The 23654-nt window shown below is 41.9% G+C and overlaps 1 protein-coding gene across 2 annotated transcripts in view; it reads left to right on the forward strand.

The window, feature by feature from the left end:
- Nucleotides 1–1222: 1222 nt before the first annotated feature.
- Nucleotides 1223–23654, forward strand: part of ALK (ALK receptor tyrosine kinase) — a 660105-nt gene continuing 637673 nt past the window's right edge. For both annotated transcript variants that reach the window (XM_087863752.1, XM_045809147.2), the window contains exon 1: nucleotides 1223–2536. In XM_087863752.1, the coding sequence (XP_087719878.1) occupies nucleotides 1837–2536 (700 nt within the window). In that variant the 5' untranslated portion in view covers nucleotides 1223–1836. The remainder of the gene's footprint in view (nucleotides 2537–23654) is intronic.

Raw genomic sequence — 23654 nt, forward strand, 5'->3', positions numbered from 1 at the left:
ATGGAGGGATAGGTAGAGCAGTATGAATAAGAGCACATGAGAGAGGGCCTGGGATGCACATATGACTGTGTGACCCAATGAAAGTCAATTATCCTCTCCGTGACTCAGTTGTCTCATCTCTAAAGCTGAAATTTAAAATATTTACCTTGCAGAGACTAAAGGAGGTGACACATGTTCAAGCACGATTCTCAGAAAACGCAGGATGACTGACAGGTCTGAAATGTACTTGCTGTAGCTGAAGAACTCTTGGAGATCATCGTCACTCTCTACCCCCACACTGCTAACTTTTCTCGCGTAGATGGCAGAACCACCAGGTTCCCAGGAATGCGTTTAAATAATGGAAGGGTCAGAGAAGATTCTGTCTCAGGGCCCTAATCCTAGCTGTTCTCGGATTTGGCAATGTCGTGCTGCCTCTCCTCCCACTCCTCCCTTCCCCTCGCCTCCACTTTTATTCCAGAACCAGATTTTCTGAAGTCGCCATTTAATCTCTTAAATGCATAATTACGGAGAGTGCTTGATTGCAAAGGCCTCTTCCAATCCTCGCATTTATCCAAAACACGCTCCTGTTCACACAGCAGAGAAATAGGGCAGGGAATCTGGAGGAAGGGAAGGAGAGAGGGGAGAGGGATAGAGGGAGGGCGGGGCGGGCCCCGTGCTTTTCTCAATGAATGCCGAGGCCTCTGCAGATTTGCATAGATCCTATCTCGCTGCGCCATTGGTTGGCGGGTGTGAGGGGGCGGGGCGGGCCTGCGTGAACCTGGCAGCAGCGCGGAGTTGGTGTTCGAGCTCCGCCCTCGGCGCGGTCCCGCCCCCTCTCGGCGCGAGCTCGCGACTCCGCCAGCTGCTAGTGGCGGGCGCCCAGGCAGATGCGAACCAGCGGCTCTGGGGGCGGCAGCGGAGGTAGCAGCTGGCACATCCCGTCGCCGCTGTCCGCAGGGTCGCAGAGCGCAAAGGCGCCTTTCGGCCGCCCTCTGCTCAGCCACCCGAAGCTGGAGGGTGGGGGGCGGCTGCCAGTGGTTGAGGAGGGGGCAGCAAGATTTCGGGCTCTCTTGCCCGGAATGCTTTCATTCGGTTGCTGCCGCCGGGGCCGCTTCGTTGCCTGAGAAGTCTGAGCAGACGAGACGCGGGAGAGCAAGGACGCTGCAAACTTGGCACGGCGGCGGCGTGAGCCTCCGCTTCACAGCGCGGGGGCTCAATTCAAGCCCAGAAGTTCAGCGAGCAGTGCAATCCGCAGACTTCCCGCTGCGGAGGGTTGCAGGAGGGTGTGCGAGAAAGCAACCCCTGCCCCCGGTTTTCCCCTACACTAAGGGAGAGGAGCTCAGAAGCCAAAAGGAGTACAGAGGAAGGAGCTAGGACGGCAGAACGCTTGGAGCCATCGTTCCCAGCTGGAAAGTTGCGGAGGATTGGAGGCTGCTGGAGAGCAGACAGACCACAGCTGAAGCCGCGGGGGGCAGGAGAGGACAGCACCCCATTGCCGCCTCCCTTCAACCATAGTAGTTCCTCTTGTTCCGGAGCGCAGCAAGTACAGACGAAGGCGCGGCACTCGTCGTGGTGCTCCAGAAGCCCAAGGTCCCAGCTGCTGAGCCCGAGGCGCTCAGGGTCTCTTGACACGCCCCTGAGCTTCCAGCCCCATTTTATTGAGACTCCTGTTTGCCTCCTTGCAGTTGGAGGAAAGCGAGAGAATCGAGTGCACGCATAATCCCCCAGAGATCAGGTGGAAAGAGCGTTTCAGGACTAAAGACTATTCGGAGACCCTTCTCATTTGAGGAGAAGTGAAGGGCGAGGCTGGATCCCAGATAGTGGGGAGACTAGTATAAACAACCCTTCTCCACTGGGATGGGATCGTTAGGGCTCCTAGGGCTGCTGCTGCCGCTGCTTTCAGTGGCAGCCTCGGGCTCCGGGACCGGGACAGGGACAGAGACCGGGACTGAGACTGGCCAGCTCGTGCGCTCACCCGCCCTGGGGCCGGCTCTGCAGCCTCGGGAGCCGCTCAGCTACTCACGTCTGCAGAGGAAGAGCCTGGCGGTGGACTTTGTGGTGCCCTCGCTCTTCCGTGTCTATGCCCGGGACCTGCTGCTGCCGCCTTCGTCCTCGTTGGAGCCGAGGGCTGGCCGGACGGAGGTGCATGGCTCGCTGGCTCTAGACTGCGCCCCACTACTTCGGCTGGTGGGGCCACCGCCCTGGGTCTCCTGGACAGAAAGCGCCAGCTCGCCAGCCCCGGCCCAGGCACGGACGCTGACCAGGGTGCTGAAGGGCGGCTCGGTTCGCAAGCTCCGGCGCGCCAAGCAGCTGGTGCTGGAGCTGGGAGAGGAGGCTATCCTTGAGGGGTGCGTCGGGCCCCCAGAGGAGGCAACTGTGGGACTGCTCCAGTTCAACCTTAGCGAGCTGTTCAGCTGGTGGATTCGCCATGGCGAGGGGCGGCTGAGGATCCGCCTGATGCCGGAGAAGAAGGCTTCGGAAGTGGGCAGAGAGGGAAAGCTGTCCGCGGCGATCCGCGCCTCCCAGCCCCGCCTTCTCTTCCAGATCTTGGGGACCGGTGAGCAGTTCCCGCCTGAACATGTCGGGATTTGTATTTTTAGACGCATCAATTTGCAACCACAGTCAACTAATCCCTGTTTCCAAAATCCCAGCCTCTGGTTCTTAGTGCTTTCTCTCCTTCTGCAAAATCCTCCCCCCGGGTTAGACCATATTTTCTTATTTTCTTCTTGAACACAGTCACTCCCCAAGGGTTTTCCTTCCTCTCCAGCAACCAAGTTGGGAGAAAAGTTTTCTGTTCCTGGCAGAATACCTCTTTCTACCGACTTACATGGGGTTCCAGCCAAAATTGGATGCCCTTCTAATACGGGGCCCTGGAATGGTTGAAATGTCCGTATTACTTCTGTGTTCCAAGCTTAGCTCTAGATCTCAAGACTGTTGTCCATCTTCCCTTTCCCTTGTTCCTCTTCCTGGCCATCACAGATGTGGGAAATGTGGTACATTTTCTCAGAGAATGTAGAACTCTTCATCTTGTTGAATTCTATCTAGCTCTCCCTTTCAAATGTTGGCTTACCTAAGGATTGCCTCTTCATTAATTCATTCTGCCCCCTTTTGCCAACCCCAGTGTGCTGTCCACTCTCAGCCTCTTGTTTTTCCTCTCAGATGTTGTTGGGAGAGCCCCAGAGGAACTATAAGGAACACGGGACAGGAGGGAGATGTGAAGAGAGGGAGCAAAGTTGCCAAGATTGTCTCCCTTTGAGGGAGTCACTGTGAAGCCAGGAGAGACAATAGTGAATTCCCTTTCTTCTTCTGCCCCCCCCCCGGCCTGCCACCAACCCCTCTAATTCTTAGCTTGAATGTCCGCAGCAGCGGCAGCTCTGGGTGACAGTCTCTGGCAGGCCTGTTTCACTGCAGATCTCTCTGCTGGAGACTCCTGAAATGAGGTTTCTGTTTCATTTACTCTCATTTTCTTCTCTTATTCACTGAGTTGGGGATGTGTGCAGGCACTTACTTCTAACTCTTCCCACAGTATTCTTTGACTGGAAAACCAGGTGGTTTTGAATGGATGTTTCTCTCCTAAGACCACTGGGGAAAGGCTCAGTGAATAAAATATACAATGTAAATGAATGAGAAAGCACAGAAAAGAAATCATGCCTTTTAAAAGCCTACACTAATTCCATTGAGCAAACCCAGCATCTTTTATATCATTCTCATCATCAGAAATAAATGAAATTTTTATGCTCCACTGGTTACTAATGTCTAGTATTAATTGGATGGAGAGCACTGAAAAGAGCCTGCTGTAGAGCTACAAGTATCTGCCATGCTTGTCCCAGCACACACATATACTCCCACACATGCCCAGTACTCTCCTGCAGCAGGGATATTTAGAAGCTGATGTGCTTCAGTCATTGCCCCCAAAAACATTCTGGTATGTGTTCCCCAAGGGAAACAGAGTCTGGATGCATATTTCAGTACTAGCATTGGTGTCATTGGCACCACAAATGACCCCTTTGTGTTCAGTGCTGGAATTTATCTTAAGAGGCAGAGTTTACAGTAAGAGGCAGGGTCTGATGAGTTTGATGGTGCCTTCTGTGAAATGAGGTAGGAGACCAATACTGTTGTCTCACCACAGATATTTTTGTGAAGGACAGCTGTGCTTTAATGTCAGCATGGCTTCTGTGGCCTGTACATGCAACATTCTCTTCTAGCGCCTGACGTGATTGTGATGGATATGAAAATGACTCCTCTGGGAATGTGGGTTTTCTTCTCCTTTCATGTCTATGATATCTCTGGAGCTTTCCTGTCACCTCTTGTCAAATGACCATAGGCCCAGCAGTCTAGATCAGCTATTGTGAGATGTTGGTGACAGATAAAAGGGGTCCTTTCCGTAGCCCCGAACTTGCCTACTGTAAACAGGCAGGGGGCATGAAGTTATCAGTGGGTGTCTGAAGAGTCACATGCTTAGTGCATTTGAAGAATATACTCAAGTCTTAGATAAAGAGTTGAAGCTGCTGAGCAGGGGAGTTTCCCGTAGAGAGGAGTGTGCTTCAAGAGCTGCTCTGCTACGGACAGTAGGGAAGCTCTATGAGTGTCCCAAGTCCTCCCTCAGCATCGTAGTCCATTTGGCATTTGGACCAAGGCCTTATGCATCATTTGACACATCTAGCAATGCTGTTTTCAGAAAGAGCCAGGATTCTGTCATTAAAAGCCTAGAAATTTTGGCCAAGCATTTTTCAGCAGCATTGGGATCAAATGATTATTGATGGGATCAAATAAGACACTAAGTGTAACTGGATGAGCTCCCCATGACCTCCAGAGAGACAGACAGCTTATTGAAAAGCACTTGGGGCCTTGTGGTGATCACACTTGGAACAGGCTGGGTTCTCCTGCTCTGAGGCATATGCTGTTTTCAGCTAGGCGGCTGGCCATGCAGGACTAGCCTCTTGCTTTACCACTGCCTCCCCAGCCTCATTCGAATACGGTTTCCACTGCAGACCTCCCCATGGAGGAAGTGGACACACCCTGCTATATCAAGTTTCATCTTTGGGGCAGCATATATCATGTGGTTCCATTCACTTTCCTGTGTGAAAATTCAAGCTTAGGTTCTTACACTTGGATTGATTTTACTATTTATTGCATTTGAGGAAATGGGTTTATTCTTTTTCTGTAGGCTCGTGTTGTAGAAAAGGCATTTAACTCCCCGTTACATAGGATTTTCAAGTATACAAAGGGAAAATAGGCACAACTCAGCTTGTTCTCCCTGCTTCTGCCCAAATGACCAGTGGTCTGGTCTAGAGGGGCACAGACATGCTGATGGGGCTAACTGTCAGGAGGGGAGAGGAGAGGAGGGGTGTTCTGCCTGTGTCCATTGTGGTGAGTGGCCTGCAGCAACCCATTTGTCTCAGACTGAAGATAGCTTCCTGAAGCTGAACAAGACCATGACTAGGAATGTTATTGAAATGGAAAAGCACCCAGTCAGGATAAAGCAGTAACTTTGTATTGCTTGTGGTTTGGGATGTCTGAGAGGCCTCATAATGCCTCATAATGCGTGACATGCAAATGCTTTTTCTTCTTGGGTTGCTTTGAATTCATAAATGGGATCAGTATTTCAAAGCACTCATTCATGGAGAGTAGAAAGGGTAGAAGGGTAGAAACGCCATTGCTGAGACTGTATGAATTTTGGTGCACCATTCTGGGACAGTCCAAATCTCAGAAGAGATGTCTGCCACATTGCTCTCAGCCCTACTTTGTAACTTGTTTTGTGGATGTTTTGACATCTTGGTTCTGCTATCCCCCAGGCAGAGGCCTAGAGGATATTGACTTGTGGGGTAGGAGGGCCTGTTTCTCTATAAGCAGCCCCCTCTCACTCCAGGAAAGGGGATATATGACTGGGGATTTTACATGTACTATGGAGAGGCCTGAGAAACTTAAAGTAGATGTATGCAATGCAATACACTTGACCCTTGACCTCACATATCTTTCAGTCCCTTCCGATTTTATTTCTGGAGAGGGCAAAGAGAGCCAAGGAAGATAGAAAGGAAATTAGAGCTCCCAGAAGGAATATCAGTTATTGGAGGTGAATTGTGAGAGTTGGAACTAGTCCAGAGAAGAGCAGAGAGCTGATTTAAGAGTTGAAGGGACCAATTTATGGTGAAAGATGAAAAGAATTAAATATATAGGGCTGAGTGAAGTGGCAGTGAAGGGAAAGCCATGGTAACAATCTACAAATCTCTGAAGAGGGAGAGGAGTTACATAGTGTGGCCCATAGAAGTAACAGGATGAATGAGACTTGCAGAAGGAAACTTCAGGGTGGATGTCAGGGAAACCTTATTTTCTGAAATTGATATTCCTCTCACTATGGAATGGAATTCCAAAGGAGCAAAGAGTAAGGTGAGATGTGGGTCAGATAAGCCATAGCATTCATAATTAATCAGTTTTATATTTGGAAATGTTGAGAAGCCACAACAGGTAGGAAAGCTGGGATGGGGAATAGCAGCAGGAATCAGGATCTTTCAGGATCCAACTCTCAAGAGACTTTGGATATTGGTGTTTCCAGTAGGAAAAGATAAGAATTGCATACGTATCTTTGAAATTGGATGGGATGTGCTTACAGAGAAGATTGTTAGTGAAAAAAATATTTTGAAATTACTGGGTTTATTTATCTCTGCCCCCAGACTGACACAGAGTATTTCTCTTGGATATTGTCTGTCTATCTGTTGGGGAGGAGGCATACCCGCAGAGCATTATGCATTTGAGACGCGTCTCTCGTGTGTGTATGTGTGTGTGTGTGTGTGTCATCAAGCTATTGGGCAGGACAGGAGATACCTGGGTCTTGAGAAGATGAGATCAGTTCTAGATTTGGTGGACTCCTACTGGCTACTTGAAAACCCTTTGACATACTGAGACTACATATATATATATGTATATGGCTGTTAGAGAGATGAAACTTATCTAAATCCATTTGATCTTTTCACAAATTTACAAAAGAAAAAGAAGGACAGCCCATGAGGGGTTTGTGTGCATGGTGTGGGAGGAGGGTGTTACCATTAATAAAACTGAATGTTTTTATAAGGAAGCGTTCTTCTGAAGGACAAGGCCTGCAGGTGGGAGAGGAAGAGAGGGAGAGTTGTATCAGCAGAAGTGGTAGCCCCGGCCACTCTTAGGATTACTGCCAGATAACCTCAGTTCGTAAGAATTTGCCCAGCCTAATTCATAAAGACATTTTGCCTTTCTTTATTTCATTTTAAAAAAGATTTTATTTATTTATTTATTTATTTATTTATTTATTTATTTGAGAGAGAGAGAGAGAGAGAGAGCATGAGCAGGGTGAGGGGCAGAGGGAGAGGCAGACTTCCCGCTGAGCGGGGAGCCTGATGTGGGGCTCGATCCCAGGACTCCAGGATCATGACCTGAGCTGAAGGCAGACACTCAACCGAACTGAGCCATTCAGGTGCCCCCCACTAGCCTTTCTTTATAACCATTACTAATGTCCTGTTATGGTTGTATGGGACTTTATAATTTATAAAGAGCTTTCAAAGTTATTATTTTTTCCAATCTTACAGTAGGCAAGGCAAGTATTTGTTTTATTTTATAAATGGAGTAACTGGAATCCAGCTATTTGATAAGACTTTTTTCAAGGTAGAAAGTGGTAGACCTAGAAACTTTCACTTATGTATCAAGAGGTTATGAGATGCTAGATGTTGTGCTAGGTCCTGGCTAAGACTACAGATCTTTTTGCATTCAAACTGGGGCTCTTTTCAGTAAAGGAATCATCTCAAGATGCAGATTATAAATAACAAAGCCACATAAATAGAGGAAAAACTTTACATTATCCTCATCAGAAGGCCATGCAACAAATATTTGGTGTTCGATAGCCATGACTTGGCAAAGTTCTTTAATATCTTTTATTTTCTTAAAATCTTTGAGGCCCAGTTTCATCATTAGCAAAATAGTAATAGTAATAGTTCCTATTTCAAGATGTTGTCATGGAAATTAAATTAGAAAATACATGTAAATTTGTAACCCAATGCCTGACATAATAAAAGTGCTCCATCAGTATGAACCATATGGTTTTTCCTAGCAGCGGCAACACCCCAGTGTCTGGTTGTACAGGTTGTATACTCTGTAACTCCAAGAATTGCATATACATTGTAGTTTATTTAAATGGTGCCATCTGGAGTTGTGCAGTCCCTATGTGTGACCACATGTGGTGACCCTGGCAGCAGGAGTTGTAATACTGTGGGCTCCCATTCAGCTAACTTCTAATTCCTGAGATAAGTAGTGGGATCTAGTGGAAATGGGGAGAGTGACCAGGGTGATAGTTTCTATTGTCTTACACAGAAATGTGGATGAAGAGAATTGAGGTGTGGTATTTACTTCATTTCTATCAACTAGTATCCTCCAAGGTCTTTTGACCTTGGATTTGGTTCAAAGATTCAAGCAGCATATTCACAATCCAATTATTTTTTCTTCTACACAAAGAAAGCAAGCCTTAACTTTATGAAAATATGAAGTCTAGTAATGAAGAACAAGATAGAGGCATTATGGAACAGTAGTTTTCAGATGGTGGATCTTTCTTAACTGAGAGCGATGTGTGTAGTTCAAGCCCTTCAATGCCCAGAGAGGTGCTGGGCCACTGACCTCTAGTAATTTCTTTGTTATAATTAGCTGGAGCTGTGCCCTTTCCTTACATTTCTGGTTTCACCATTCATTGTCAAGTGGAAGGCAGGAGAAAGATGGAAGGTGCCAACTGGTTGATGGACATGAGCCCATTAAGAGCAATTAGACCTTTGAGATTCTGTGGAGACACAAAGCCCAGGGACTTGAGTAGGAGGCTGCCTCAGGAAAGTGGCTCAACCTAAAAGAGACTGTTAAGCATCCATATAGCATTTTATAGGTAGTATTTTTTATGAGCCATGGCTGAGCCACTGCTTTCAAAAGATGCGCATGGACATTATTTCTGCTTAGGAGTAGAAGGAGACTAGGACGTTTTTGTGAGGATGGTTATAGGTCCAGAGGTTATGTGACAAGAGCTGTGAATACACTTATCAAAGAGCCCTAGGGGTGTCTTCTTTCTTAGAGCCATTGTGTTGTCCTGTCTAGGATGTGGCCAGTGTTTCTTAACCTAGTGATGACCGGGGCTTTTTCATATGGGCCAACGTGTGAGGAAGGAGCAGTTTAAAAGAGTGTCGCCTGGTGGGGAGATTGGGAGTGGGTGGGAGGTATCTTAGTACCTTTCTTGCTGAGCCAGATTTCTCAAAACAACTTTTTTTTTTATTCAGTAAATTTTGTGATGAACTTTCCAGCTGGGCTGTTATGAGCTTGGGTCCTTTCCCAGGAAAATTCTCTCAGATTCACTTGGTGAACATAGGCATTGCAGAATGTGGGAAGTCCCGGACTGGGCAGGAGGAGAGCTCTGTTGGGGCAGATACATCTAACCACTTGGTTAATTAAGAGTCTTTGTTTCTTGAACTCTACTTTTGTGGTTACATAACAACAGGTGCATGGAGAGGTAGGCAGTGAGAATTCCCTGGAGTAAGGAAAAGGCTAAAGGGAAGATCTGAAAATAAAAACAAAGAAAATCCTAGCAAGCTTAGAGGAAATCAGGCAACTAGCCAGAGGAAATCAAAAGGAAACCTTAAACCATCAACTCTGTTTTTCCTCTTATTTATCTTTTATTCAGTTTTCATTGGAATATGGTTCATGAGGGTGGACAGGGGCAGGTCTCCTTCATAGATCCTTTCCACATTTTCAGCCCAGGTAATTAAAGTAAGTTTTCTGTGGTGGAGGGAACACTAGATTAGGAGCTAGAAGACTTAGATTCTATTACGATACTGGCCTTTTATTAGTTTTGACATCTTGTGCAACTTCCTTAAACTCGTTGATCCCCTGTGGCTTTTTTTCCTAAAGGAGGAAATACGGAACTTGTCTTGACTACCCCATGGAGTCTCTGTGAGCATTATGTAAAATAACCTACTTGGTAGATTTTAGTCTGGATTATTCAGAAATAAATATATAAGGCTATAGAAGAAGGAATGTGTACAAGATCATAAAAAGTGCTGAGATTCTACTTTATCAGTTCATAATTTCAACTAACCCTTGGCATTGGGGAGCAGCAGTACCAGCTCCCAGATTTTGAGGCAGGTGTTGGGCTTCATTTAAGAGCTCAGTAGTCCTGAAAAGGGGTTATGCGGCCTCTCCCGTGGTTTCTCAAAATGAGGTCCTTTCATTGAAGTAATTTTGCTCAACTCCATACTTTTCTGGAAATGAATCTTTGGCTGTGGAACATAAGAACTTGCATTTTAACATCAGAAAATTATTTTTTTAATTGAATGATGACAAATACAATGAAGTACATTGACTGTATTAATCTCATGTATAGCTTGATGGTAATTTACATATACAGCATCCATATAGTTACCACCCAGATAGAGATGCAGAACACTTCCAGCATCCCAAGAAGTTCCTGTTAAAGCCACTGTGTGGACATATGTTGTCAGTTGTCTTAAATTGATTTTGAAATTGCTGAATTATATGGTAAATGTATGTTTAACTTTATAAGAAATTGACAAACTGTTTTTACAAGCAGTTATACCACTTTATACTCCCACCAGTAATGTATGAGAATCCTTGAGAATACTTGATATTGTCAAATTGTGGTGGTATCTTCTTGTGGTTTTAATGTATGCTTTGTTTTGTGTTGGTTATCTAATATAGCATAGGAAATTAGCTAAAAAATTAGTGGTTCAAAATAATAACAATTTATCTTTTATAGTTCCTATGAGTTAGGAATTTGGGAATAGCTTGATTAGGTGTTTTTTTTTGCTTCGAGTCTCTCATGAGATAGCAGTCAGATATCAGCCAAGGATGCAGTCATCTTCAGTCTTGACTGGAGCTACGGGATCTACTTGCATGGTGCCTTGCTCACGAGGCTAGCAAGCTGATGCTGCCTAGTGGTGGGAGGTCTCATTTCTTCTTCAGGTATTCCTGTCTGTAGGGCTGCTGGAGCATCCTTGTAACCTGATGCCTGGCTTGGCCGAGAGTGAGCATCCATTGAGATAATATGATCTTTTTTGGGGGTAAATATGAAACACAGTGTTTAATTTTCCAGTGTTGAATTAGCTTCATAGTCTCAGGATAAACCCCATATGGTCATGATGTATTATCTTTTGTATGTATTGCTGGGTCAGCTCACTGATACCTCGTTGACAATTTTCTGCATCTGTCTTCGTGAAGATTATTGATCTGTAGTTTTCTTGTCTCCGACAGGCTTTAAGGTGTGGGTAATGCTGGGTGCATAAAATGAGTTGTGAAATGCTTCCTCTTCTATTTTTCCTGGAATAGAACTGTGATTTTTCTTTATTGAATTTTTGTTTAATAGAATTTGCCAGTGAGGCCTTCTTGGCCTGGTATAGTCATTGTTGGAAAGTTTTAAATTACTAATTATATTTATTTAATAATAACGATTATAGGATTATTCAGATTATCTCTTTCTTTTTGAATGAACTTTGGTATTTTATATCTGTCAGAAAATTGGTTCATTCCATCTATGTTGCTGAATTAATGCAAGTTAAATTGTTCATAATATCCCCCTATTATTTTTTATGTCTGTAGTGTCAGTAGTGTTGTCCCCTCTTTCATACTTGATATTGGTAATTTATGTCATCTTTCTCTTTTCTTCATGGTCATTCTTGCTAGAGACTTACCAATTTTATTGACTTTTTTTCAAAAAACATTTTTTTTTTGTGATACTGATTTCTTCTGTTATCTTTATTTCATCTTCATTGATTTCTGTTTTTATTCTATTACTGTGCCTTCATTTTGTTTGCCTGGGGCTTAAATTGTTCTTCCTGTTACTAGTTTCTTATGGTGAAAACTTAGATCATTGATTTGAGACCTTTCTTCTTTTTCTATTATAAGCATGTAATGGAAAAATTCTCTCTAATAACTCGGTTTAGCAACATCATATAAATTTTATTAGGTTATAATGAAATTTACTTTCTATTCAATTAAAATATTTAAAAATTTTCCGTTTGATGTTCTTTTGACTCATGGTTATATATGTGTCTTTTGTTTCTGAATATTTGGGGATTTCCCAGATATCTTTCTCTTATTGATTTCTAGTTTAATTCCGATATAGTCTGAGAACATACTTGGTTTGATTTTAGTTATTTAAAATTTGTTCGGGTTTGTTTTGTGCTTCAGAATATGGTGTACCTTGCTGAATGTTCCATGTTCCACACTTCAAAAGGTTTTCTCTTATTATTTGGTGGAGTGTTCAATCAATGTCAATTAGGTCAATTTGATTAATAGAATTGTTCAGGTCTTTTGTACCCTTACTTATTTTTTTCTGTTTGCTATTTGCATTACCAGTAGAGGACTCCTAAAGTCTCCAAGTTTTGTTTTGTCTACTTCTCCTTTAATTCTATCATTTTTTATTTCATGTATTTTTTTTATTATGTTCAGTTAACCAACTTATAATACATCATTTAGTTTTTGATGTAGTGTTCAGCGATTCATTAGTTGCTCATCACCACATGTACCCTCCTTAATACCCATCACCTGGTTACCCGGTTACCCCATCCCCACACCCCCTCCCTTCTGTAACCCTCAGTTTGTTTCTGGGAGTCCAGAGTCTTTCATGGTTTGTCTCCTTCTCTGATTTTTTCCCATTCAGTTTCCCCCCCTTTTCCTGTGGTCCTCTGCACTATTCCTTATGTTCCATATATGAGTGAAACCATATGACAATTGTCTTTCTCTGCTTGACTTATTTCACTTGGCATAATCCCCTCCAATTTCATCCATGTTGATGCAAATGGTGGGTATTCATCCTTTCTGATGGCTGAGCAATATTCCATTGTATATATGAACCACATCTTCTTTATCCATTCATCTGTTGAAGGACATCACAGCTCCTTCTACAGGTTGGGTATTGTGGACATTGTTGCTATAAACATTGGGCTGCATTTGCCCCTTCTTTTCACTACATGTGTATCTTTGGGGTAAATATCTAGTGGTGCAATTGCTGGGTCGTAGGATAGCTCTCTCTTTAACATCTTGAGGAACCTCCATACTGTTTTCCAGGGTGGCTGTACCAGCTTGCATTCCCACCAACAGTGTAATAGGGTTCCATTTTTTCCACATCCTTGCCAACACTTGTTATTTCCTGTCTTGTTAATTTTTGCCATTCTAACTGGTGTAAGGTGGTATCTCATTGTGGTTTTGATTTGTATTTCCCTTATGGCTAGTGATTTTGAACATTTTTTCATGTGTCTGTTAGCCATTGGTATGTCTTCTTTGGAGAAGTGTCTGTTCATGTCTTCTGGACATTTATTGACTGGATTATTTGTTTTTTGGGTGTTGAGTTTGAGAAGTTTATTAGGTGCCTACACATTTGGGATTGACTCATTTCTTGATGATCTGACTCCTTTATGATTGTGTAATATGTCTTCTTATCCTTGGTGATACTCATATTTCGAAATTTATTTTGATTGATATTAATATAACCTCTTAGGTTTCTTTTGATTATTGCTTATGTGGTATATCTGTTCCATCATCTTACTTTTAATTTATATCTTTATATTTACAGTGAGTTCCTTATAGAAAACATACTGCTAAATATTGTGTGATTTTTAAAAAGTTAATCTTACAGTCTTTGTATTTTACTTGGTCTTTTAGGCCACTTGTATTTAATGTTATATTTGATATGGTTGGATTTAGGTCTACCATTTTGTCTTTGTTTTTGTTTGTTTGTCTTTCTGTTTTTGGTTCTTCTCTTTTTCCTTTCTTGACATCTTTTGGGTTATTTGAATATTTTTTAGTATTTCAGTTTCAATTTATCTATTGGTTTTTTGGCTTTATGTTTGTATTATTATTTTAGTGGTTGCTTTAGACATTACATATATATGTTGTATTTGTGTATATATGTATGTTATAGTTATATATACATATATACATACCTATATATCATGTATATGTATATATAAACTCTCACAGTCTACTTTGAGTTGACATTTTAGTACTTTAAATAAATATAGAGCCTTATAACCATATAGGTCCCTTTACCCTCTCCCTTTGTTATAGTTGTCCTGTGTGCGATATCTACATAATTAAAAACTCTGCTTGATTATATATATACATATATATGTATACACATACATATATATGTATATATATAGCTTTTAACAGTTATACATATTTTACATAATTTAAGAGAAAACTAGTCCTTTATATTTACCCAGATACATAACATTTTTCTTACTCTTCCTTGTTTTCTGAAGTTCCAATTTCCCTATTTTATTATTTTCCTTCAACCTGAAGAACTTCCTTTTTCATTTCTTTTAGAGTAGTTCTCCTGACAACAAATTAGCTTAGTTTTCCTTTATCTGAGAATGTCCTTATTTCACCTTTACTTCTGAAATGTGGGTTGCCAAGTCTTTTCTTTTTACACTTTAAGAATGCTGTTCCTCTGTCCTTTATAGTTTCTGATAAGCATTCTGCCATTAAATTGTTCTTCTCTTTATGTAGCTGTTTTCAAGATTTTTTCTTTGTCTTTAGTTTTCAGAAGTTTGATTATTTGACTATATTAGATTGTGATGAGTCTGTGCATGGTTTGCCGTCTGTTGAGATTCTTGAATCTGTAAGTTTACATCTTTTATAAAATCTGGTGAATTTTCAGCCATTATTTCCTCATTTTTTTCTGCACAAATACCATTCTCCCCTCCTCTGGGACTGCAGTTACACAACTTTTAGATCTTTTGCTACTGTCTCACATTCTCTCAAGACTCTGTTAATTTCTCTTTTCAACTCAACTTTTTTCTCTCAGTTCTGCAGATTGGACAGGTTCTGAAATCTATCTTCGAGTTTACTGATTCTTCCTGTGTTTCCATTTTGCTATAATTTTTAATATTAGATATTGTATTTTTCAATTAGAATTTTCTATTTTTTTATTTTTTGAAGATTTTATTGAGAGAGAGAGGGAGAGAAAGAGAGTATGAGCAGGGGGGAGGGGCAGAGTGAGAAGCAAACTCCCTGCTGAGCAGGGAGCCTGATGTGGGACTCCATCCCAGGACCCTGGGATCATGACCTGAGCCGAAGACAGACGCTTAACTGACTGAGTGACCCAGGCACCCAAAATTTTCTATTTTTAAAAATAATTTCTATTTCTCTAGTTAGAACTACCTTTTCATCAATTTTCTAGAATGTTTACTTTTCCCTCTTGGAACACAGTTATAACAGACAGCTTCTTTAAAGTCTTTGAAATCATTTCAACATCTGGATCGTCTTGTCATTGGCGTTTGTTGATTATATTTACCTTTAAGAGTTGGCTGAATAATAATGGCTGAATAATATTTCATTGTATATCTGTACCAAATCTTCTTTATCTAGTCATCAGTCAGTGGACCTTTGGGCTCTCTCAGTAGTTATTCAGCCATCGGAAAGAATGAAATCTTGCCATTTGCAATAATATGAGTGGAGCTAGAGTGTATTATGCTAAGTGAAATAAGTCAGAGAAAGACAAATACCATATGATCTCACTCATATGTGGAATTTAAGAAACAAAACAGATGAACATATGGGAAGGGGGAAAAGAAAAAAAGAGAGGGGTAAACAAGCCCTAAGTGGCTCTTAACTATAGAGAACAAACTGAGGGTCAATGGAGACAGGTGGGTGGGTGACGGCCTAGATGGGTGAGGGTATTAAGGAGGACACTTGTTATGATGAGCAGTGGGTGTTGTATGTAAGTGATGAATCACTGAATTCTACTCCAGGAACCAATATTGCACTGTATGATAATTAACAAAATTTAAATATAAAAACCTAATCGGTCATTTGTTTTATTTTATTTTGTTTTGCTTTTGTATATTGAGTAATTTTACATCATATCCATGATTGAACATCATGTTGTTTGGTCTGAGACCTGGGTGTATTTTAAATTTCAGTTTTTTTCTTAAAGCCTTTATTATGCTGCTTTGAGTTTGTCCCTACATGTGCTGCCCAGAGATGAGCTGGGACCCCAGGCCAGTTGCTTCACAGAATTAGCATATTTCTGTCTCTCCCCTCTGGAATTCTCCTTAAGGTCAGTTTTACCTGTCGGTACTACTTCTGCACAGTTTGTGCAACTGGGGCTGTCCTTGGGCAACATGGAGAGATAATAAAGAGAAACAAATCAGGGATTCTCTCCATACTCTGGCCTGAAGTGCCCCTTTTCCCAAGCCCCTGGCCTGAAAGATGTGATCCCTAGTAGGGTCTCTAGTAGAGTTGTGGCTGCTGATATTGCCAGCTACGCTGACTGTGCTGAGAGTTCACTATCATAAGCTGAGAGGGAGAAAAAAGGAAGAAAAAACAAAGAAGTAGAGATTGCCCTCCATACTCTCTGGATCACAAGACTCCTTTTCCTGGCCTTTTGGCCAGAAAAAAGAGATTTCTGTGGGCATTTTACCTGCCCATGGTACCATCAGCCTAGCTTTGCTGGGTGCCAACATTTGGTTCATAGATGCAAGACAAAAGAGGTAAAAACAGAAAACTCACCTCCATATGGATTGCTTTTCTAGATTTTGATTCTCTTCCTCAATATTCCTGGTTTTATTTTTCGGAGTCCCTTAATAGTTGTTTTTTTTTTTTGTATTTTGTTCAGAGTTCTTTGTTGTAAGTAGGTGGATAAATAGAATTTAGTGGACTTACTCCATCTTGCTGCACCAGAAGTCCCTCATTGCTTTTTGGAATCAGAGTTTCCATCAACAATATTTTTCTTTCGTTCCCTCCTTCCCATGTCAAGGTGTGGTAAATGCTTCCAGGCAGAAAATCAGGACAGTGCTAGGGCCTCCCACATTTATTTTCCTTTTCCCTGGTGCTACTGATTATCCCATGAAAACAGTTTTTTCATATATTTTGTCCAGTTTTACAGCTGTTTATTCCTTTATCATGGCTGAGAGCCTATAAAATGAACTTTGAGATCGCGGCCATGTTGGCTTATCTCCAGATACACCATCTAGAGCTGTGTGAGCCGTGCTCACCCAACAGAAATTACACAAGGGAATCCTCTGTATGAGAATCTATACATTTGGACTTTTGCCTGAAGAAATGCTTATTTATTGGTTCACTTTTTTTTTTTTTGAGCACTTACCAAGTTGAATGGAGTTCAGTCTGTTTCTCCCAGGAGTTCACCAACTAGTTGGGAGAGAAACGGCAAACATGGCATGGTAATCAATAACTCCAGGGAACAGCAGCCCTTGCTGCCGAAGAAAGGATGCAGACGGCTGTAGTGGTTCAGGGCAAGCCTGGAGATGTCAGCTCCTGCTGCGGCGATTAGAGAGAGTTTTGTTCTGTTCCTCCAGATCTCAAAAACCATTCCCTGAAAGGCTGATGAATTCTACTTGCTCAGTGCCTGGTAGGAGGGGTGAAGTTTCTCTAAGACAGAAAATTATAGCTCGGGAATTTTAGAAAGAATAAGCTTATTGCCTTTTGGCAGGGGGTCAGGTCAAAGGATATGTGCTGAGAATGATGGTTTTTCTTTTGGGATTGTGATAGAAGTGAGTTAGAAACAACTTCCAGAAGGAGGTTATTTGAGAAATGGGGTCTTGGAAGGAGTACAGAATTAGAGAAAAGAGAAGGGCAAAGGACCTTACAAATTAGGGCGATAGCACAAAATAACACCCGGAGGAGGAACAACTGTTGGTGAGAGAGAGACAGAGAGTAAGACAGAGAGAGAGAGAGAGAGAGAGAGAGAGAGAGACACTGTATGTGTGTGTGTGTGTGCGCGCGCGCAACAAAGGGGGAATAGCCAGAGCAGAGAAGGCTAAGGAATCCTGGGGGTTGAGAGGCTGGGTGCTGAGTCAGATAATCCGAGTTAGAGGGAAGGCTGGCTTATTGAATCAGGAACTTACATTTGATGCTGAAGAAATCAGAAAGTATTTAGTTTTTGAGTAGGAGAATGCATGTTGACTGCAGATTCTTGAAGAAGTGTTGTTTGGTTGTGTCTCAGTCCCAGACTACACAGATTGCTGCAGTTGCTTTGGAGCCTCGTACTGGCTGTTGTACTGGCTCAGGAGTGACAGACTCAGAGCTGGGCCAAAAGACGCGCAGATATAAGGGGAACAAGAAGAAAGAAGTCAAAGGTCCCAGGGTTTGACCTGGGGGCCCTGCAGCCCGGTGGTATTACTGAAGAGAAGACAGTTGGGAAGAGCATCTGGTTTGGGGGGAGAGCACCTGACATGATGACTGTTTTGTGGGCCTCCATCTGAAGAGCAGGTTATCTGGAATGCACGTGAGGATAGGGAACAGAAGCAAGGATGGGTAAGAGGTCCAGGTGGAAGATATCAATGTGGGAATTATTTATATGGACCTGGTGGTTTAATTCTTGAGAACAGATGCATTTTCCTGTGGAAGAAGAAAAAGGAAGGAAGGTCACACCTTGGATTTAGAAAAGTTCATAATTTCACGATGGAATGGAGTCAATGACATCACTAGAAAGAACTTATAAGAAGGAAGAGAGGCCACTGGATTGTGGTGTCATGGAAGCTAAGGGAGACAGATGTTCCAAAGATGGAGTGGAAAGGCCTTGTGTTTGTCCCAGAGCCTTCTGGAGAGCAGGCAGAGGCAGAAGGAAGTTTAGCGGGAGTGCTCAAGAAATCGCAGAAAAATGTGCTTATGTAGTTGTTCGGTTTGTGAAAGGAAGAAGAGATGACCAAGAGAATGAAATGTCAATGATGTTAGAAGATTTAGCAGAAGAAAGAAAAGATGTGTTAAGGATGAGCCTTCTTAATAAAATCAGGAGAGAAAACTGAAGAAAAAGGAGGTTTGAGGAACAGCAAGGGAGGGGATAATTGCGTAGCAAGACCGCTCAATCTAGACAGTGTGGACTCTTCTCCCCGCCTTGGATGCATTCCATCCAGGCCCTGTCTGCTTCTTAAAATAGAGTTTTTGCTGCCTTATCCTTTTAAATATTTCTGGGAGGTGGGGATCACTATTTTATGAGGCTGCCCAGTGCTTGCTGGACAGAACTGTTGGGAAAATGTTGAATAGTGGCTGCATTCTACTCCTCTGTAACTTAATCCTAATAACAACTACCACTGAGCAGTTTTACACAGATTACTCTATTTACTCTAACAGGGTTGATTTTAGTATTACTCCCATTTCCAGATATATTGAGGCTCAGAGAGGTGGTCACATAGCTAGTAAGAGAAGGATCTAGTATTTGAGTCCCTGCCTGTTTAACTGTACGCCTGTTATCTCTAGGTCTTCTTGCTCCTGCTTGTGGTTGTCATTCTGCCTTCAAGTATTGTCTGTTCTCCAGCATGAGGGCCCTTCAAACATATGAAGTCAGTTATCCCACATATCCTGGATAATTTCCTTTGTCTCCTCCTCTTTCTCTTTTTCCTCTCTTTCTTGCTTTCTCTCTCTCTCTCTTTTTTTTAATTGTTAATTCAGCAGGTAATGATTGAGGAGTTTCCGTGTGTCAGTCCCTGTGCTAGGTGCTGCACAGACCGCGTTGAACAAAACAGACCAGCGCTTTGCCCCCTCGGGGCTTACAGACTGGCGAGGCAGGCATATTAAATGTGCAAATGAACACATAAATCTATAATAAGAAACAATGAGGAGTGCTGTGAAGGAACGGGGCATCTCTAGCCCCCCCCCTTGGCGCTCTTTCTCACAAACTCTGATTTTCAGAGGCCTCATCATGCTTGCTTCTTTCCTCCGGATGCCTCTCCTTTTAAGGGGTGGACTTCAAATGAGGCCAAGTTTCCACCACTGTGGTCTGATCTTGGAGCACAGTGAACCTCTTAACTGAGAAACCTTGGGTTATTGCAGCTCCAAGCTAGGAATGGGCAGAACCACAGGCAGGAGTAACTAGAGAGAAAGAACACCGCTCCCTTCCCTGAGACAAGAAGACAGATGTGTAGAGGTTCTAGGCAGGGGCAAAGGACAAGGACGGAGAGCCCAGGAGTAGGGCCAGATGGTCTCTAACTGTTCCATGAAGTGTGACCAGAGGTCATGCTAAACATAGATCACCGTGCCGTGCAGTCCACAAATGCTGCCTTTCCTTACGTGCTCCAGCCCCTCATTACCCACACCTCCCTCCCTCTCCTCTCCCCTCCTCCCCACTCCTTCCCTTCTTTCTCCCTTTCTTTTCTCCTTTCTTTTCTTTTTTCTCTCCTTTCCTCTTCTCTTCCCTCCCCTTTTCTTTCTCTCTTCCTTTCTCCCTCCCTCCCTCGATCCCTCCCTCCCTCCTGCCTCCCTTCCTTCTTCCTTCCTTCCTTCCTTCCTTCCTTCCTTCCTTCCTTCCTTCCTTCCTTCCTTCCTTCCTTCCTTCCTTCCTTCCTTCCTCTTAGTATCAGTCTCAATACCACAATTTGGAAGAATCTAGTTGGAGAAAAATGTTAAGAAGTACAAATGCAGATTTGATATATCTGACCTTTTTTTCTCTTCAAAACAATAAATGCCAAATAGTTTAAAATGACAGCCAGGATGGTTAGAGTTTATTTATGTGCTTAAATATTTAGGGGAGAAATATAGTTCAGATTTAAGTATAATTTATGTGAAGATTCTAACTGGTGAGAGTCCTAAGTACTTTTAAGGAACCAGCATAAGCAGTGATGTTTACATTTCAGACAACAGAAAATGTGAAAAATCAGAATAGAATTAAGTGGCAAATGATCCCTGATAGGTAATGAGAACATTTGATAACATCAAGGAAGTATTTTACAACACACAATTGTGTTTGGCTTTTTCATATGGTGTGGTGGCATCCCAGCGAAAGACCCACAATCTACATGTCCTCTCCTTTGATGAAATACAAAATATTCTATATATGCAGGTTTACCTGTATCGCTTACCTATTTTACTGAAGACATTTTATTGTTAAAACAGAAAGAGGGAGAATTACCTTGCTCCAGCTGTGTAAATCCTGATAGAAGTATAATCCTCCAGCCTGGAGTGTAATTCTGTACTCAGTCTCATACTCAATTATCATCAGAAGCAGCAGTGTCCTTTCAGAGTGGAGGCTCTGAAAGGGTTTTTTTGTCTTTCTTTCTTTGTTTCTTCTTTCTTCTTTCTTTTTTTTTTTTTAAAGAACTGTGAGTGTTAGTTAACCCATGTACTTCTGAAAGGAGACAACATTGCATTATGTTAAGAAAATAGAATGTGGATTTTGTTCTCAGTTTGGTGCCCAGCTCCAGAACTTACTATAGTTACAAAATCTTAAGGTAGTGAGACAATAACTTAATTTTTCTGCTCCTGGCATCCTCATCTATAAGGTAGAGATTATTATAGCACTTGCTTTATAGGGTTCTTAGGAGGACTAAATGAGATAATTAAAAAAAGAATTTAGTATAGCACCTGGCACATGGTTAAAGCACTGAAAATATTATCCATTATCTTCAATTTTATTATTATTGTTGTTTTATTAATATAAAGGGGCTTCCCTGATTATAATTTTTTGTGGTTTCTTTTCCATGTCATTTTTTTTCTTTTTTCTTTTTTTTATTATAATATTTTTATTATGTTAGTCACCATACAGTACATCCCTGGTTTTTGATGTAAGGTTCGATGATTCATTAGTTGCGTATAACACCCAGTGCACCATGCAACACGTGCCCTCCTTACTACCCATCACCAGCCAATCCCATTCCCCCACCCCTCTCCCCTCTGCAGCCCTCAGTTTGTTTCTCAGAGTCCATAGTCTCTCATGCTTCATTCCCTCTTCTAATTACCCCCCCTTCTTTATCCCTTTCTTCTCCTACCGATCTTCCTAGTTCTTATGTTCCATAGATGAGAGAAACCATATGATAATTGTCTTTCTCTGCTTGACTTATTTCACTTAGCATTATCTCCTCCAGTGCCATCCATGTTGCAGCAAAAAGAACGATTTCTCAATCTTTTCCATGTCATCTTTGCTGAAATCTAAATATACTCAAATTTGAGTTTATCTTGTAGAAAATAAAATTAAATAAATGAAGGGCCCCCAAGAAACCTTTACATATTAGGGACTAAAGCAGCCTATTTGCTCAGAGCTAAAATCATCAGAAAGTCAGTGCCATCCCATTGTGCATTGCCTAAGAATTCCACATGGAAATAGCAAATCTTTTATTTATTTATTTTTTTAATGTCAAAGAATTTTAATTAAGTCATAAAGATGATTTCTAAACCCTTAAGACACTCATTATAAAATCTTTTTTTTTTTAAAGATTTTATTTATTTATTTGACAGAGAGAGATAGCTAGCGAGAGAGGGAACACAGCAGGGCGAGTGGAAGAGGAAGACGCAGGCTCCCAGTGGAGGAGCCTGATGTGGGGCTCGATCCCATAACGCTGGGATCACGCCCTGAGCCGAAGGCAGACGCTTAACGACTGAGCCACCCAGGCACCCTGTATAAAATCTTTTACTTTCATAGCAGGAAAAGTCCTTATTTCAGTAATTAACTATGTTAGTTGAGGCATGGAAAGAGGGAATAGACTTCTGGACTAGGAATTGTGGAATTAGGTTTTCATTTTAGGATGTGCCGAGTTGTCCTGTTCGAACCTGGGCCAATCACCTGAGCTTTCGGAGTCTTAGTTTCTGTCCTATGAAATAAGTGAGTTCTAATCTCTCCTCTCCCTTTCATATTAAAATTCTGTGATTCTAACCTATTTCCAGGCCTGGTGCTGAAGCTTTACTGGGAAGATGCTATTTCTATGAACAGTTGCAGGGTCAGTTAGAATTTCACAGAGCAGTGATAAGAATGATAACCTTCTCCGATTCTTACACATTTGGTAACTAGAAGATTATGACAAGAGCTGTTTATTTCTAGCTAATACTCCTTAGAGACTATGATAAGATTAAAGAAATTTATTTTCATTTCTACCCAAAAGGAAGAGCCAAGTTATTTTGGTTCTTTTCTGGATGTACAGTGAACTCACCTAAGATGATCTGTTCTGGTTTTCTGTTCTAACCATTACAGCTAATTAGGGACCTGTTGTGTGGACAGAGGTGATAGGTAGGTAGGTAGATAGATGGATAGATAAATTCTTATCTACCTACTCACCTACATACATGAAAACTGTACCTCCTCTTCCTTATTTGGGTAGGGTTTAGGTTAGGGGCAGGATATTGGGATATGGGAGTACTTGACTCATTTATCTCAGTATGAGGGACATGGGGGTACTCAGCAAATACTTGCTGAATCAATGAAGAAAGGAATAAAGAATGAATGAGGAATAAAAATATGATATATAAAAATGGCCGCAGGACAAGCCTGTTCCATCTTTAATAACCACCTGCCGCAGTGAACATAGTGTGTCTTACAAGTTCACTTACTCACTTCTTAATGACTCATTGACTCTTTCCTTAACTTCAATTCTCCGTTCAACAAATAATCATAGAGACCACTTGTGTGTTCAGAACTTTGTAAAATTATAAAGACAATAATTACAAAATGTGATTCCTGACTTTAAAGAATTTATAGTCTATTAAGGAAGACCAGAAATACAAGATTTAGAGTCAAAAGTTGGGGATTCAAGACTTGACCCCAGCATCAATAACTTCATGATCACCATTTAAACAGTCTTGAGTCCTGCTGACATGCAGGGGATGATTCCAACCTCCTAGGATTGTTGAGAGGATCAAATAAGATTATATATGTAGAAGAGTGCTCTGTAAAATTGAAAGCACTATAAGCATTACACCAGCCATTAGAAATAATA

The sequence above is a fragment of the Ursus americanus genome, chromosome 7, assembly GCF_024610735.1.
Source record: "Ursus americanus isolate L20-20 chromosome 7, mUrsAme1.1.p, whole genome shotgun sequence".
Lineage (NCBI taxonomy): Eukaryota > Metazoa > Chordata > Mammalia > Carnivora > Ursidae > Ursus > Ursus americanus.